This window comes from Elgaria multicarinata, chromosome 2 (genome assembly GCF_023053635.1).
Source record: "Elgaria multicarinata webbii isolate HBS135686 ecotype San Diego chromosome 2, rElgMul1.1.pri, whole genome shotgun sequence".
NCBI lineage: Eukaryota > Metazoa > Chordata > Lepidosauria > Squamata > Anguidae > Elgaria > Elgaria multicarinata.
Window position 1 is genome coordinate 165,627,815 of NC_086172.1, and position 19,307 is coordinate 165,647,121.

Below are 19,307 nucleotides of genomic sequence, written 5' to 3' on the forward strand. Positions count from 1 at the left end.
CCCAAATTAGGTGCACAGTAACAACTGTTTGCATACTGACAAAATAGAATAGGTGCTATACCTATTTAAACAGGAGCAGTCAAAGAGGGTGTGTAGCCCGGGAGATTATCTGACTGATAAATATCCTAGGACTGTAGACAGAAAAGGTATATGAAACTCTTGTGCCTATAGTGGAGAACCTGAGCCATTCCAAACTTCAAAAAAGTTTTTTACTGTCTATATTCTTACCCTGGTTCACAAGTCTGGAAGTAGTACTGAGTTTAAAGACTAGAAATGAGCCACACCCTTTGTTAATGAGACACTAGTTTTTCTTTTTTTTAAAAAAAGGAAAGAAAAGAAAGTGTTGCCTTATCTATGGTCCCAGACGGATGCCCTCAGAAAGTTTGGAGCCTGAAGCACAAAATCCAGATGGTTTCTCTCCCCACTCCCCTGGGTGGTAAAAATATAATAAATAAAATAGGCAGTGTACTGTCCTTGAATGGCTTCTCCAAAGTTTATCACCTGCCTAATGGTAGGGCCAGCTCTGCCTCTAGGAGGCCTTATAGAACATTATGGGCGGCGTATGTGATGAATTAAATTGAAAGAAGGAGTCATGGCAATTTCCCCAATACTTTGCTTTGGATAATTGCCCTCATAAAATATTAGGGTTAGATCACAAGCTGAATATGAGCCAATAGTGTGATGTGGCTGCAAGAAAGGCAAATGCTATTTTGGGCTGCATTAATAGAAGTATAGCTTCAAAATCGCATGAGGTACTGGTTCCTCTCTATTCGGCCCTAGTTAGGCCTCTTCTTATTGTGTCCAGTTCTGGGCACCACACTTCAAGAAGGATGCAGACAAGCTGGAGCATGTTTAGAGGAAGGCAACAAGGATGATCAGGGGTCTGGAAACAAAGCCCTATGAAGAGAGACCGAAACAACTGGGCATGTTTAGCCTGGAGAAGAGAAGATTGAGGGGAGACATGATAGCACTCTTCAAATACTTCAAAGGTTGTCACACAGAGGAGGGCCAGGATCTCTTCTTGATCCTCCCAGAGTGCAGGACATGGAATAATGGGCTCAAGTTACAGAAAGCCAGATTCCAGCTGGACATCAGGAAAAACTTCCTCATTGTTAGAGCAGTACGACAATAGACCCAGTTACCTAGGGAGGTTGTGGGCTCTCCCATACTAGAGGCCTTCGAGAGGCAGCTGGATAACCCTCTGTCAGGTATGCTTTAAGGTGGATTCCTGCATTGAGCTGGGGGTTGGACTCAATGGCCTTATAGGCCCCTTCCAACTCTACCATTCTATAATTCTATATTGGTACTAGTGGTAAAGAAATGGGTGGGATGTTGAACATCTGTGATCAGATCTTTCTTTACATTTCTTTAAAAATCAGCTATTTGGGCAGCCTCAATTGCATTGGGACTGGTGCTGGGGGAAGGGGGCCTTAACGTTTTCTCTTGCTCCATTTTCCTGATTTTAATTGCCCAGCCAATTTGAGACACCTTTTGCCCATACCTGGTTCGCATGTAATGGCAATTTGTACATGATGTAACCAACAAATTGCCCAAATTTGCGCAAACGAGCAAGTGAGTGCATTGCCTCCAGCTTGCTTGCCACTTTTACTTTCAGTTAACAACCTATGATTGCTGTGTTTGTAGGTTATGATGACTTATGAACCCAAACCCTCTGGGTTGTTTGGGGGTTAAAAACCCCAAGAGTGTCTGGGTTTGAATGTCATGATAATCTACGAATGGGCTGATCATAATGGGTTGTTAATTGAAAGTGTATGTATTGAGCTCGCTATACGCAGCATGCACGGTCAGTCACCCTAGTCTCCAACAATCGATGGGTTAAACAATCCATGGGCTGTTGTGATGTGTTTTGGGGTTACCAGGCTGCTTCATTTGTACTGTACTCAGGAAAACCTGAACAGAAACTGTTGTTGTTACTTCAGGTGTATTGAAGCATACTATTAATAGATTTTTTTTTTTTAGAGTGGATCAGATATAGCTGTGTTTGGGAAGACTTAAATACATAATTTATAACTCTTTTAATTAAAAAGAAGCCTCCTGATTTGCAGGTTTTGGTCTGGAAATGTTCCACCACATATAACAGGGTGCTACTACAGTAAGTATGCATCCAAATTGTACATCGAAAAGGGTTTTACTGTGAACTCCGTGTATGTCTTGTTGAATTACATTGTCAGATATGTTGCTTGCTGACTGAGGATAAAATTGGGTGCACAAGGAACAGATTGGAGGGAGGATGGATGCACAGTGGAGCACTTTACTACCTGAGACATTTAATCCTAATAATCAGGCGTAGGCAGTGGCAGGAGGGTTGCATAATTCTTTTATCTGCTTCTCAGAATGGGTTGAATTCTCAAACCGTGGTAAATAAAGTTGTACTGTAAGAATGGCAATGCAACTAGATAAAACTAGTGTCTTTTGATACAGGCTTTCTGATGCTGTCATTTATTAGTCTGTGAAATTATCAGAATAAATGTCTGATGTGAAAAAGCGCATGCTGCTGCTAACTGAGGCCTGCCTTTTGTGCAATGAAATCCTTTTCTTTGCAGCATAAAACTTGTAGTTTTTCATTACTTGTAACAGCAAAAAGTTCTCTAGTTTCACTTGAGATGTTAGACACAGTGGAATTATATTAGTTTTTTGGGGGTATTCTGTTGTACTTAGAAGACTGCTAGAATTAAAATCTTAAAATGGCAAAAACAAACACCCTGTTTATTTCTTACAAATTTGGCTATATTTTGACTACTGTATGTGCATATGTGAGCTTGCTCATAAGTAAGCTTCCAGTCATTTTAGAGCTGACTATTTGTTGTTGTTTATTCGTTCAGTCGTTTCCGACTCTTCGTGACTTCATGGACCAGCCCACGGCAGAGCTTTCTGTCGGCAATTATTTATATCCCACCTTTCAGGATAAAAATCCTTCTAAGGCAGTTTGCAAATAGGACAACGGTGCATTAATAAAAAACACTATAAACAATATGAAAAATAACAGTTCATAAAGATCCATTCCATGGGGCAGTTGGTGACAGAAAGCCCAGCGGTGGAAGGAGGATACAGTCCAACTAAAGCAGGGGCCAGTGGTAGTGTCACCTGCTTGCCTCATTTCTTCTGGGATGCTTCCCACAGCGCAGTTCGTGGCCCTATAGGGAGCAAGGACAGGATAATCCATAAGGTCATAAGGTGATCCAATTACAAACCCCACTAAGCCAAGACTGAAAATGCAGTGGAGTGAGGATACAGTGAGAAAAAGATATTTGAGGGAAGGGGAGAATGTATCATCACATAGAGAATAGCAAAAGCTTCAAAGTACTGCAAATGCTACAAAAGTAGGAGTAAGTGAAGTTAATTTCAGATACATTGAATGTCTCACTTGTTCTTTATTTCAGTGATTTTAACATTAAGATATTATGTAGAACAGGTTTGTTTTAATTGTGTGCTGTAAAATCAGGTTAGGCCTCATCTAGAGTATTGTGTCCAGTTCTGGGCTCCACAATTCAAGAAGGACACAGACAAGCTGGAGCGTGTTCAGAAGAGGGCAACCAGGATGATCAGGGGTCTAGAAACAAAGCCCTATGAGGAGAGACTGAAAGAACTGGGCATGTTTAGCCTGGAGAAGAGAAGATTGAGGGGAGACAGGATAGTATTCTTCAAATACTTGAAAGGTTGTCACACAGAGGAGGGCCAGGATCTCTTCTTGATCCTCCCAGAGTGCAGGACACGGAATAACGGGCTCAAGTTAAAGGAAGCCAGATTCCGGCTGGACATCAGGAAAAACTTCCAGACTGTTAGAGCAGTGCGACAATGGAATCAGCTACCTAGGGAGGTTGTGGGCTCTCCCACACTAGAGGCCTTCAAGAGGCAGCTGGACAAGCATCTGTCAGGGATGCTTTAGGGTGGATTCCTGCATTGAGCAGGGGGTTGGACTTGATGGCCTTGTAGGCCCCTTCCAACTCTGCTATTCTATGATTCTTTGATTCTATGATACGTGACCAAGGCTATGTTCAGGTGGGCACGCCCCCCCCCCCCGGTGCTGGACATGTTGGTGGGCACGCCCCCTCGGGGGTCGGCCATGTTGTCCTCCTTTTTGGTTTCCAAAATATGGTCACCCTAGCTATATAGCAAACTTAAGATAACCACACCCCATTTCACTTCCAATAAGCTGCTAGCTTGGTTGTCTCATGGTAGAGAGGCTGGCTATTTGTGTGCAACAACCCAGGTTTCCTTGTCTGCTTTGAAGCTGCCTAGATAAGTAGATAGCAACACTTTTCAGTTCTAGGACAGCAGTTCTTCAAAATAGTTAGCAACTTGTTATTTAAAACATATAGCCTGTTTTTGCTAAATGAGGAGTTTGAGAGAAATCATGCCTGTTCATGAAGGCAACTTGCAAAATTCTTGGGCCCTGGAGACACTGATTTAATATTGGCCTGATTGAGTTTCAAATCCAGGCCTGTATTTAAAAGCATGTGGTAGTTACCAATCATTATTGATCCTAGTCTTTGGACTTGGTAGATATGGCTTGCTGGCCCACTAAGACAAACATAACCCATGTGTGGTGTCCGCTTGAATAAGCCTCCTTTTTAAAAAATCAAGTGTCCACCATATGTGGGCTATGTTTGCCTTAATGGGTCAGCAAGCGAGATCTCCCTGATCCAAAGACTGGGATAAATAATAAAAGTCAGATGCCTTCCTAATGACAGGCCAGAGAAAAAGAATTTGATTGGCAGGTACGAGAGACAGGGTCTTTTCAGTGGTGGCAACATAGTTATGGAATTCTGTCTCTTTGGGGAGGTCTAAAAACACCCATCCTCTTTTGGGAAGGATGTCAAATAATGATTTATTCTGAATGGCATTCTTGATAGTTGTTTATAGTGGTTTGGAAGGTTGTTGTTGTTTTCTTGCTTTTGTGGCTATGGTTGAGATCACACAACACACTAACCCACCCAGTATGGGTTGTCGTTGAACCATGGGTTATCGTGTTATAGGAACGAAGCACGTTTTCCACAGGGTGGGTTATTGTGTTGTCTCAGTACAGCATGTTTTCTGCAGGGTGGGTTATCATGTTGTCTGAATGCAGCACATTTTCCACAGGGTGGCTTGTTAACCACCCTGAACAATGCAACAACAAACCATGGGTTCTCAAACTGGCTTGTTTGAGAAAAATAAACCACACTGCATGGTTAACAAGCCACCCTGTGGAAAACACACTATGTGCAGACAACGTTAACCCACCCTGAAGAAAACATGTCGCATTCAGACAGCACAATAACCCATGGTGGGTTAGCAAGTTGTGTGAACCCAGCCTATGTGTTTTTACATTATTTTATTTTTTAATTGTGTTTAGTTATATTTTGTTTTTACTGTGAGCTGTTTTGAAAAACTTTTTTTTTTAAAAAAACGCAAGTTATACATTTAAATGGCTTATTTATTTATTTATTTATTTATTTATTCATTCACACTTATTGTTAGACCTCCTTTAAGGGTATAAACTCTCTTTAAAGTGGTGTACAAGGTAAAAAACATGCAAAACATATGCAATAAAATTCAGTACATACTCATTAAAACTTCAATAAAAACAAAGGTTACTGGGTGTTTTTTTTTTAAAGTACTTTTGTCTACTGCTCTCCCAGTTAGTGTCCTTAAGACAGGGACGGGCAGACTTCCGGCTTCTGGCTTACAGTAGCTGCCTAGTGCCCCCCCCCCCCCTAGAATCCCCAAGATCCAGCAACTGTGGACCCAAATTAAAAACAGTGGTTGGAGCAGTTGCGCAGTGGAGCCAGGGCTCACAGCAGGGTCATAGCGCCGGCACTTTTTCGTCAACAGGAATGCTGACATCATCTGCTACTCCTCTTGAGTTTCCTGTTCTCTCTGAGCTTAGCTGCAACGTTCACTGCAGCTAAGCTTAGCCAGTGTGATGAATATTGCCAGCAGCAATATATCATTCCTTGTTGCAATGCAAAGTATTTTAGGGTGGCTTGGTCTTTCGTTAAGACCCCTTTCGCCTTACAAAAGAGCTGGTCCTGGTGGAGATGAAAACAACTAGAACTGCTTTATTGATATGGATCAACCCAGCTGCTTGAATTTTTAGCTTCTCCTTGGAGGCATCACGATGAGCACCTGTACTTTAAAATGTACCACTATAACACTGCTTGTGGCAGGGGCAGACATTCACTTAGAAGGATCCCTCTGAACACATACACAGGCTGGGAATTTGTTTTCAGGAGGAAAAATGAGCCGCCACGTAGTCATCGTTTTCAGTAGCCTCGTTGGGTGGGGGAGGAGACATTTTTTATTTTATTGTTGTTTCTAAGCCAGGTTCAGGCAACTTTTGGGTAGCTGTGGGCACGTTTGGCAATTTGAGAGACTGCCCTGGGTACCACCACAAAATGGCTGCTATGGGAGGCTTGTCCAAGGACAAGTAACCTACCCAAAGGACTGAGTATAAGGCAAAGTTGGGATCTGAGCACCAACACACTAAACAACTCTTCTTGAAGTCACAATTTTCAGCGCCAACAGAAGCTGATTTCATAGCAATGCTGGCAAGAAAACGTGCTAATCTTTTTTTAAAAAAAGTAGGAGAGTTAGGGCATCTTAAGGGCACTAAGAAAATGTCCTGTGGGGCAGGGAAGCATTGGTGACCGTGGGCAGCATGTTCTAAACTATCAGGAGTCAGATCTTTGCTGATCTACTGCAAATCACCCAGTGATCTACTAGCAGATCCCAGTCTATCATCTGTCCATCCCTGCCTTAGGCAAAGAACAGCTATCTCCAACGTGGTGCCCTCCACTGCAGCTCCTATAATTCCCACCCAGCATAGTCATATTGTCTGGGAATGATGGGATATGCAGTCCAACATAACTGGAGGTCAGGGAAGGCTGCATAGAGGCAGGTGAGATGATCTAAATGGGGATAAGGTGGGATGATTGCAGGAGAAACCAGTCTAGCTGGACACGAAGGTGATGTTCTTGATAAGTAATGAAGCTTTAGGTATATTGCAACAAACTTTTAGAAATCCACAACACACAGTAGTGACACAAGCGCTCTTAAAATCCTGCATGGCCCACAAAATTAAATCATGCAACCTTGTTCTTTTTGGTTTTGTGTTTACTGAAAAATTCTATATAATTATGAGTACTGAAAACCTTTTCAGTTAATATTGTCCAACAGTTGTGTAATGGATGATGCATTGTGAGGATTTCTAATCCTGTTCTTGGCTCCTGTTTAAGTCAGTGTCTCTCGTGAGACTATATGCAGGCTTTTTGAAAGTTCAGGCAAATAATTGTCTTAAGTACATTAACAAGATTTTCATACTAGTTTGCATATGTTGCTTTTTCTTAAATTAGTCTGCCACCGTGCTTTAAATAGTGAATGCTGTTTAGTGAATGGAGTAAAAACATTGAGTGTGGCACAATTTGTAACGCTGTCTAAAATTTTCAACGTTTTCTGTAAGATTTGAATCTGCATTGCTGTTCTAGGTTTTATTAAAGATCATCCTACTGAACTCCCATGGCAGATGGATTTAGTTCAGCCTTTTCTGTCACAGCACCCTCCAGACGCGATGAACGACAACTCCCATTATCCCCAGCCAGCATGGCCATTGCCTGATGGGAGTTGTAGTCCAATACATCTGGATGGTACCTGTTTAGGGAAGGCTGATTTAGTTTTTTAACAGTAAGTGCTTGAAATCTTTCGAGGTTCGCAATTTCTAAACCTCTTATTCGCTGCAGGAAGCATTTGCAACTGATAGAATGGTTTGATTAATTTGAATAAAGCTTTTCACCCCAAGGCATCAGCACCTGACACTTCTGGGCAGCTGTTGGGCTCCAGTAGGGGCTATTGATACTAACATCTGCCTTGTCCCACCTTCGCAGAGGAGCTGAATCTGTGTTTGAAGTCCCCTTTGCCCTTACTGGCTGTTTGCAACGGAGTGGACAATATATAATACTACAAAGTAGCAGTGTTTGACTCTGGTTCATGGAATCTTATAAGTGCAAAAGCAAGGAAAACCCTGTGGGGGAGTAAAAATAAGCCAAAGGCAAAGGTAGAACCAGGCAATCTTCAAAACAGAATATTTACAAAAGTTTATTTACAGTGCCAAGGTGCCACCAAGGTGCTGTAAATAAACTTTTGTAAATATTCTGTTTTGAAGATTGCCTGGTTCTACCTTTGCCTTCTTTTTACTCCCTCATGGAATCTTATGCCATCATAAAGACCTTAGTCTTTAAGGTGCCACAAACTGTTGCTTTTGCTACAAAGGACTAACACTGCTACTCCTTTGAAAGCATTAAATGGAAAACATCTTTAAAAGCATCAGATCACTGTTAAATCCTGTCTCGGATAGCTGACTTTTCAAAACCTCTCTGAACATGTAAAGAGAAGGAGCCCTATGGATTTTAGAGAGTGTATTCCAAGGTTTTGACTCCACCACCAAAAGATCCTTGAAGGGGATACTGGGCCAGAGTGGTGGAGGAAATACAACTGCTTATGGTAACTGAATATAATGTTAATTATTGTGATGCTTATATTCATTGAAATTATTTTATCTGGAATAAGTTTTCTTATGTAAATAATTTGGACTACACTCCTAAATGTATTTCCAAGGGAGTAAGCCTCACCGCACAGTGAGATTACTTCTGAGTAAACATCCATAGGATTGCACTGTTGTGTTTAATTTATTTTTCATTAAAATTAATTTAATGGATTAATCAAATTAATTTTAATGAGGGGTAGTGTAGGCGCCAGAGAGGTCCGCCTGGCGCCTACACTACTCCTTTCGTCGCCAGCTGAAGACCTTTTTATTCTCCCAGTATTTTAACACTTAATTTTAACTTAAATTTAAATTTTACTGTTTTAACTCTGTATTTTAATTTTATATCAATTTTGCTGCATGGTTTTTATTCTGGTTGTGCTTTTTATATTGTATTGTGTATTTGTGCTTTTAACCTGTTAATTGTCTTGCTATGTTTTTAATTTTTGTGAACCGCCCAGAGAGCTTCGGCTATTGGGCGGTATAGAAATGTAATAAATAAATAAATAAATAATATACATTTTATGTAAATTCCTCAAACTTTCATGATATCTGGTTGAGGCTATACAAGATATTTGGTCAGTGGGGTAGAGCAGGAGTGATTAAAAGTTAGATCTTCAGATGATTTTGACATCAGTTCCCAGAAGCGCCTACCAGCATTGCCAGTGATCAAGAATGCTGGGAGTTGAAGTCCAAAACATTTGGAGAGCTACTTTCTGCCCACCCTTGGCCTAGGGACTTAATAAACACAATGCTGGCTCCTCTCCTCCTGTTTAGGAACATAGGAAACTGCCTTATACTTAGTCAGATCATTGGTCCATCTAGCCCATGATTGTTGACACTGACTAGCAATGTATCTCCAGAGTTTCAGGCAAGAGTTTTTCCAGACTTACCTGGGGACCTTCTGCATGCAAAGCAGGTGTTTTACCACTGAGTGATGGCCCCTTCCCATCCAGTGTTAATTTGTAACAATATATATAAGTTGGCTGGCACTGCTAGTGTTAAGTAAACGATCCAACTCTACATGGCTGACACAACATGTCCAGACTCCCATTTCTCTTTGCTTGCTTTTACTTGTCTCCTGGCTAATAGTACAGGAAGAATCAAATAGCAGCCTTTGCTGAAAATTTGCTATTTAATCATATATTTTTGTCTTGGATGTTCCCAGAGAGTGTCTAAAGACAAGGACTATGAAACTTGAAACATTTTCCATTCGGTTTCCCAATCTTCAGTTGGTCCAGCAAAATACTGTTGACACATATTTTGGCTGGGTTTAGACAACACGATAACTGACACTCAAGGGTTGAGTATGGGTTAAGTGTGGGTCTTCTTTGAACCATGAGTTGTTGTAACGTGAGTTATTGTGATGTCTGAACCCAACCGTTTCCCCCCTTTTATTGTGAATATCAACAAAACAGAGCAACAGCTCTGAAGTTGTAAAAGCAGCCGGACCAAACCTAGGTTCCAGCAAGTGTTGCAATTGCAAGTGTTGCCATTCAGCCATAGTAGGAAAATGTAGATCAGAAAATGACAAAAACTCATCGTCTGGACCTATTAATTGATCCAAAGTAAAAATAATCTTATCTGTCCATGTCCTCCACAAAAAATGTTTTCTTTCCAATTCTTAAATCTGAATTTCCCCCGAAAGTCAATTTTGTGAGAGAGAATGGATCAAATTGTAATTGACGTGATACTCTACATCAGATCTCTCTAGATATATCCTGGAAATAAGTATTTTCAGATAAGTAATGAAATCAGGACACCATCAAAATTGACCATTAGCCAACACACAAGGAGATATACTATCTTCAATTGGCAGATATTAAAATTTTGACCAATTAATTGAGTAACTGGACAGATCACCAAAAATAGTAATCAGATCCATCAAATAGATGCCTGGAGTTTAGAAATAAACAATAAAAGATCATCAGCATAAAGAATAATTTTAAATTCTAAGACAGCATGCACGAACCCGTGAATGCTACTATTCTTTCTAATTGCGCAAGCCAGGGAGTTTGTTAACCACAAACAATGCACAGTTCACAACCCAACAACATGGTTTGTTAGCACAGTTGGGTTCATACAACATGATAAACCACAGTTTAACAAGAACTGACACTCAGCCCATACTCAACCCTTATTTATTTATTTATTACGTTTTTATACCGCTTACGTTTTAGATGCTAAGAGTCTCAATTTTTTTATCATTTGTGATTCTTCCCTCCCAGTTTCTGTTGCCAATGCTTTAGAGCATTAGGATTTCACCATACTAGTTTTTTTTTAACCCACCGTATATCTGTTTTCTTCTCAGCTAAACAAGCAAAGAAATCTCAGGAGAGAGAGAATCTTGGTATGCTGGTCTGGTCGCCCAACCAGAATATTTCTGAAGCAAAGCGTAAGTCACTGGATTTTTGCTTTCGTTCCTTTTCTTAAATAAAAAGAAGATGCCTTTTCACCTACTTCATCTTTTCGTTGTGCCTTAAATGGAATTTGAGTGTGGCTAACTGTAAGACAGCATAATCTTCCACAATCTTCCCAATATACCAGAACCTGTATAGTAAGAGAAGTTAGGAAAACAGGAAAATGCCTTATACTGCCTTGCTATTAGTCCATCTAGCCTGGGCCAGGAATTAAACTGGAGTCTTATGCATGCAAAGCATGTGCTCTGCCGCTGATCTACAACCCCTAATGGACTTTCCTTTGTAGTTACAAATCCTAGTCACAAATCTCATATACAAGTGTCTGAGATTTCCCACTAATTATCAGCAAGTGTATTGCAAGACAATTGAAATTAGGATGGTGATGCACAAGGAGGAGTATCATTGTGCTAGCTGGAGAGAGGAAGGAAGAATTTATGGCAGCTCAGCAGCAGAAAAAGATTATTTGTGATCAGGTTGTTAAGAAAACTTGAATTGAGGAGTAATTAGTCACAGGCAAGAATTCCCATGCCTTCATCAACACCTTCTAGGCTGCAATCCAAAACCCATTTACCTGGGAGTAAGTCCCATTGAACGCAATGGGGCATAGTTCTGAGTAGACATGAATGGGATTCCTCTGTTAGATATTTATTTATTTATTACATTTATATACTGCCCCATAGACGAAGCTCTGTGGGCGGTTTACAAAGGTATAAAAATGTAACAAATTAATAATAAATAAATACTCACCACACGTGTTCCAACTCCACCATTGTGTGTGTGTGGCCTCCGGTGGACTGGAGCAAAAGTCAACGCAACGTTTGACAGATCCTCTGCCCTCTCTCCTCCCCCAGTCCTCCCAATGGCAATGCAGCAGCCATTGCTGCAGCAGCTCTCCTAGGGCGGCACTCCCTCCTTTCGCCGCTCTTGCAAGGGAACTCTATGGCCACTGGGAAACTCCACTCCACTCAACAGGAAACTCCACTGAGCCCTCCAGACAACACGGAACACAACGATGGTGCAGGAATTCTCTTCTGCATAGCATGGAGTTTCAGGGTGGAGTTTTCCCTCCAGACAACACTTTTCTCAAAGGTGGTGTAATAACTCCACAATGGAGCCATGGGCACCAGGTTGTATATTTAAAATGATCACTGCTCACACACCCCACACATGGCAGCCTCCTTGTGGGATATTCACCGCATTTTGCATGGTTGTCATGTCAAAGACCCATTGAAGTGAATGGGACAAGCTAAAAACAGGTGGATGATGATGATTATTATTATTATTTATTTATTTATTTATTTATTTATATAGCACCATTAATGTACATGGTGCTGTACAGAGTAAAACAGTAAATAGCAAGACCCTGCCGCATAGGCTTACATTCTAATAAAATCATAATAAAACAATAAGGAGGGGAAGAGAATGCAAACAGGCACTGGGTAGGGTAAAACTAACAGTATAAAGTCAGAACAAAATCAAGTTTTAAAAGCTTTAGGAAAAAGAAAAGTTTTTAGCTGAGCTTTAAAAGCTGCGATTGAACTTGTAGTTCTCAAATGTTCTGGAAGAGCGTTCCAGGCGTAAGGGGCAGCAGAAGAGAAGGGACGAAGCTGAGCAAGGGAAGTAGAGACCCTTGGGCAGGCGAGAAACATGGCATCAGAGGAGCGAAGAGCACGAGCGGGGCAATAGTGTGAGATGAGAGAGGAGAGATAGGAAGGAGCTAGACAGTGAAAAGCTTTGTAGGTCAACAGGAGAAGTTTATATTGGATTCTGAAGTGAATTGGAAGCCAATGAAGAGATTTCAGAAGCGGAGTAACATGGTCAGAGCGGCGAGCCAAGAAGATGATCTTAGCAGCAGAGTGGTGAACAGAAACCAACGGACTGATGTGAAAAGAAGGAAGGCCAGTGAGAAGAAGGTTGCAGTAGTCTAACCGAGAAATAACCAATGCATGAACAACAGTCTTGACAGAAGAGACAGACAAAAATGATCGAATCCTGGCAATATTATACAGGAAAAAACGACAGGATTTAGCTACTGACTCAATATGAGGAATAAAGGAGAGCGAGGAATCAAATATAAAGCCAAGACTACGAGCTTCCTTGACTGGAGTAAGTGTAACATCATTGACAGTAAGTGAGAATGAGAGATGAGGAGAAGGTTTAGGAGGAAAAACAAGCAATTCAGTCTTTGCCATATTAAGTTTCAAACGACGATGAAGCAACCAAGCTGAGATATCTGAGAGACATGCCGAGATACGATCGCGAACATCAGGAGAAAGATCCGGAGAAGAAAGATATAATTGTGTATCATCGGCATACAGATGATATTGGAGGCCATGAGATTGAATAAGATTACCCAAGGGCAACATGTATAAAGAAAACAACAGCGGACCAAGCACTGAGCCTTGCGGAACCCCTACAGAAAGGGGAAAAGAAGAAGACGAGCTGCCATTAGCCAACACGCTGAAAGAGCGACCCGCTAGGTAGGAGGCAAACCAGTTATAGACAGAGCCACAAAATCCAAGGTCATGAAGGGAATCTAAAAGAAGATCATGATCAACCGTGTCAACGGCTGCAGTTAGATCAAGGAGAATAAGAACGGAATAAAGGCCTTTAGACTTGGCAGTAAGAAGATCATTGGCATTCCTTTGCTCTCTCACACCATTTCCCTGCCTCTCTTTCTGCCACACCCTTTTCCCTCTGGCCAGGTTCACACAAAACACTAACACATTGTTTATTTTAAACAATGGTTTGTTGCCAACCCAGGTTTGTCTAGCAGACAAACAAACCATGGTTTATGTTCTTAGTCCCTGGATTGTTTGTTCTTTCCTCTTCCATCCGCTCCTTTCTTATATCCCATCTGCTGCGCTGCAGTATTGGCATGCAAAGAGGCTGGTGAAACAACCTATGATTCTGCGTTCACACTCTGAAAAGTCTGGTGATAGTTAACACCTTTTGATAAAGGGCTTTGAGAAACGTATGTATAATAATAATAATAATAATAATAATAATAATAATAATAATTTTATTTCTTACCCACCTCTCCATTCTGATCGAGGCGGGGAACAGCAGCAAATATAAAATACATAAAACTGAATTAAAACATAATATATATTGTTAAAACATCCTAAAAACATTCTAAAAACATCCTAAAATTCCACTGGATAGGCCTGCCGGAAGAGATCTGTCTTAATTGCTTTCTTAAATGCTAATCGACTGTTAAGTTGACGTGTCTCCTCTGGCAGGCCATTCCACAGTCTGGGAGCAGCAGCAGAGAAGGTCGTCTGGGTAACAGTTGTCAATCTAGTTTTTGCTGACTGAAGTAAATTCTTCCCAGAGCACCTGAGTTTGTGGGGCGGATTGTACGGGAGAAGGCAATCCCGCAGGTAGCCTGGACGCAACCAACTCTCAAAGTGATAACCAACACTCTATACTTTGCCCATATCAAATTATGCAGTAGCATTCCTTCCAGTGATCTCTTACTCTATTTACAGTATGGTTAATACAGAGAAACATGTTGGAAGCCATGGTGTGACGGCTACTGTTAGCTGGCTGTAAGGAATATTCAGAGTATCCCAATTTGCATGCTTGGAATTTGAAACACTTGATGAGTGGCCATGGCTGCTGAATGTATTTTGTGCGTCTTCTATGAAGCTATTTGCATAGCATCCAGTGTAAATTGAGTTAGGTGTTTTTAATCTGTTCAGGCAGGTTAGAACATCTGCAATAGAGGTTTACTGTCGGACAAATTTAGTTCGCGGTATAAGTCAGTTAAATGACTCTGCTTGTAGCTGTAGTTTATGTATCCTCAAATAGTGTGGCCAAAAATAATATTAATTGCAGATATGACTAGTAAAAGATGCCTATGTTCAGCATGAGAGTGTCTTCTAGTTTTAACTACAGTTTCTCCATAAACTCTTTGCAAGGAATATTTCCCCCAAATATAAAATATGTTGAAGAATACAGTAATCTATACTGAATAGCTGAGAATTCTAAACAGTAGAAATACATAAACATTATATATGCATTATATATGCATTTTGATAAGTTTATATTTCTGGGTGCTTAAGGCTATATGGTACATTTTGCTGCCTTATTAAACACGTTTTGTGTAATCATGAGAGACAGACAGTGCTAAGGCTGCAATCCGTACCCAGTTACTTGAAATTAAATCCCATTGAACTGAATGGCACTTACTTCTGAGTAGATATGCACAGGATTGTGCTGTCTGGCTCTCAATTTGATGACGGTACAAATATCCGTAGATTGGCAACCCTGCTCTTGAATAGTCCTTCCCTTTTATATTTCTTCTATAGGACAGTTTTTTTTATGACATCTTGTGAAACTTTGCATCTGCAAATTAGCACATGTGCTAATTTGAGTAGCTCAGAAATAGTGTAGAGCTGATGTTCTAAAAAATGTGTTGTCATAGCGAACTTTGCTAAGTCAAGAACAAAACTGTTTGTGGTGCCTTAAATATAATTAAGCTGAAACAAAATAAATACATAGAAATAAAGGTCAGCAGGTGTAAAGCAAAACAAAGGGAAAGTAGGAATCAAGGACCAAGGCCTGTCCTAAGAATCTTTCAAAAAAGCAATAATAGAGAAGCAAAGACCCAAAATGAACCAAATGCTCTGACAAATGATGTAGTCCACTGAGGCTCATCAAATGGGATGGGTGTATCTTTAGTGAAAGGAATTAGTTAATTCTTTGGTTCTGGCCCAAGCAATATTTATCCTTATTCACATCTTTCAGTTGCTTTTCCATAAATATAGATACACACCAACTGACTTGCAAAGTTAAATCACAATAAAGTAGGATAGATTTTTCTTCAGGTGCCCCCACTATCAGAAGCTAGTCTGATTTACACTAAAACAAAGACCTTTTTTGGGGGGGGGGGCGCTTCTTTTTTTGTGGGCATCTGTCTTGAAGGGGATCGGACAAATCTAAATGACTGCCTCATGTAGGGCATGGAAAAAATTGGACAATTTGAACTTAACTGCACGGTATCGAAATATATGGTCTGGCAATATCAGAAAAATTAACTTATGACTTGCTACAAATTCAAGGAGAATCAGAATCAACATCATTCAATGCCATATGGGGGAGATTCGTTCAATATGCATCACAACCGGATGTACAACAATATATGTCTGCTTCAGCTCTGAGTATATGGACATTGTAACAACAAATGAAGGAATACAGCACATTTATATTTTTTCCTTTTTGTCTCTTTTTTCCCCTTTTAATTTTTCTTTTTATTTCGATTAAGCTTCTTTCCCCTAGTAGTTGTATCAATCAACTTTTTTCTTTTCTTTTTCTTTGTATATTATACATATATATATAACTGCTGGTTTGATATTAAGTGTTAAGGGATTGTTTATACTCATTTTTTTTCTGTAACACTTTAAATATGTTTTTTTTTTAAAAAAAAAATGGAGGGCACAATCCTATTGTTTACATTGAGGCTAGTAAGCCTCTGTATCCCTGGCTCTCCAGTCCCCTCCCTACTCCTCAAGGTCATGCTTCCGATCTTGGTGAGGCTGCTGGCACACACCAGCTGCGAAAGGCAGGGAGTAGGAGGTAGAAGAGCACATGTTCTCTCCTCCGAGGTCAAAGTTCTGTCTCTGACCTTAAATCTAGGAATCCAAAGTATCATACGGCCTCTCAGATGCTGTCCCGGGGCCATAGGATTGCTCTCTTAGTAGGGCTTTAAAAAGTATTTTATTTTGCCAACCCTTCCGAGCTGCAAAGGTCTGGGATTCAGATGAATTGAGACTTTGCTTCCTGCTTTATGTTTACGAGGCTTTTAATGTGCGGTATATTGGATTTGCTAATGTGCTTTTAAATTGTAAATCGCCTTGGGAAGTTTTGTTGAAGGATGGGATGCAACATTTATAAGTAAATAATCGATATATGTATTTATTTACTCTTAATCTATGCTGGGGGAATGTTTGGGTGGATGGAAGCTGGTGCCTTCTTAGTAACTGATGTCCCTATTTGGGAGGATTTAGGAAGGCTTGAGCCTGTCACCGTGCACATATGACACATGTCAATATCAGGGGGAAAGGATTAAGGGAATTAGGTTTATTGTGCACGCATATGCATGTCATCCTTCTCAATGTAGCAGGCCCATGCTTTCCTGAGGACCAGGCCTATGCCTCATCCACAGCATTCTGCTCAATGTGTGAAGCAGCCCTCTGGTTTTTTAGCTGCAGTTAGAACGTCAGTGCTTTATACTTGCTGTTTTTAAAAATCTCTGTCAGGAGTGTTTGAAGTGGCAATTTAATGTGATACACCAGGGGAGTGTTGTTCTGATCAAAGGCCTCCCCACCCACACAGCAAGCTGAAGGAAGAGCAGAGATGGGAATCATTTGCATAGCTAAAGAACGTTTGATTAATACCAAGTATTATACTGGGATTGTTGGCTCCTCTGACTCCAGAACTGGGGCTACTCATCACACAGTGAGCTGTGCCAGATGCCTCGTTTGGACAATCAAATCCTGGCTTAATAAGCATCATGCAGTCTCATGCAATCCCTTTCCTGCGGTGTTGTTCCGTTCTTTTCATAAGCAGCAAAACAAATCAGGAAGCAGTGAAACAAACAAATGTCTAATGGCTTCCTAACAAGCCAGGATTGTAGCCCATCTCTAAACCTGGCTTGTTTGCTCACTTAGGCAAAGGGGAAGTGAAGCAACAGGAAAAGGGTTGCATGTCACTGTATGCCACTCGTGCATTTATGGCTTAGTGTGATACTCTAAGCCATTGTAAGCCTATGCGGCAGGGCCTTGCTATTTACTGTTTTACTCTGTACAGCACCATGTACATTGATGGTGCTATATAAATAATAATAATAATAATAATAATAATAATAATAATAATAATAATAATAATAATACTTCAGCTGGGTGGCAGCCAAATTGGTTTGGTGCTGTGTGAATGATCTTTGGGGTCCAAACATTCCTTCCTCTCTTTCTGTGCTCTGGTTTCCTCCCTTAGTTCCAGATCCTTGGCAAACTGTCTTTCTGCTTTGTCTGAACTGGGCACATTCTGATTTGTGAGAGCATGAAACTGGGGGAGAGGGTGGGAACACATTGACACAGAGCGTGCTCATTTCCATAGTACCAAAACGGTTTGGCATTAAATAACACGAGCTTTCTTCTCCCCCTCCCTTCTTTTCTTCCCTTATGTTTGCTTCATTAATTACTTTCTGGTTTTGATGCAAAGTGCATTCATTTAATTATATTTTATTTTTTATTAAAAAGAACCCTACTACTAATTGAGGATTTTGTGAGACTTGCAACCCCTATCCTATCACCCCAAAATTGCAACCCCATCACACATCTGACACAACAAAGTTAGCAAAACTGCTGCTGTTTGGTTGTATGAATGGATGTTGAAGTGGAATTGAGCTTAAAAGTTAGCTTTGTTTCTATTATCTGAATAGAGAAGCTATTATTATTATTATTATTATTATTATTATTATTATTATTATTATTATTATTATTTGTATCCCGCCTTTTGCCCAATACTGGGCATCAAGGCGGCCAGTATTTTAGACTCCCTGGTATCTTACTAGTCAAAGTAAGTGTTGTGGCCCTGAAGCATACAATAGCTCCCTTGCCCTGAGGAAATGACAGATAAGGCTATTGTTCTCTTGGACTGGTATAGTCAAAGCCTTTCATGTTTCCTAACAATGCTCTTAGAAACATAGACAAGGTCAAAAAATGGGCTAACTTTTTGCTATAGAGCAGTACCATACCCTGTTTTTGTGTTATCTCGTTTCCAGTTGTTTTCTTTGCAGGAAGCTGAATTTAGGTACACTCAATAGTGACAGCAGCTTCGTATTATTAGCCACAAAGGTTCAAAGTAATAAGATTTAATTTTGGTGTAGTCGGAAATCATTTAATATTAATGGGATACTTGCCATTGGTTCCAGTGCATTGCACTATGTGCATGGCTTTCTACAAGGGCAGTAAAGTTTAATCAGTGTGGAAAATCTTTTGATCAACTGGATCCATTGGGCAGTGGAGTTTAAGGTTTTGGTTTTTTTAGATGACTTTAAAAACAACACCTGTGAGTGTTTCCATAATTACCCATGCTGCAGATTAGTGTGTCATCTGAACCTGGTGCATGGTGTAGCAGGGCTAGGTTCATATCCTCTCTATGACCCACAACGTGCGGTAAGCTTGTAGGGTTGGTACAAAGATACCTCTGCCACACCCTGGGTTTGGATGACATGTCAACCCACACTGCAGCATGGGTAATTATGGAAACAACAGGGAGAAGCCACGATAGCTTCTTTTACCTCCATGATCATGTGAACCCCTCCAGTGAGTTACTGTTGGTAT

The 19,307-nt window shown here is 40.5% G+C and overlaps 1 protein-coding gene across 2 annotated transcripts in view; it reads left to right on the forward strand.

The window, feature by feature from the left end:
* RCOR1 (REST corepressor 1) overlaps window positions 1–19,307 on the forward strand; it is a 164,332-nt gene that overhangs the window by 49,503 nt on the left and 95,522 nt on the right. For both annotated transcript variants that reach the window (XM_063118071.1, XM_063118072.1), the window contains exon 3: window positions 10,851–10,934. In XM_063118071.1, coding sequence (XP_062974141.1) covers window positions 10,851–10,934 — 84 coding nt within the window. The remainder of the gene's footprint in view (window positions 1–10,850; window positions 10,935–19,307) is intronic.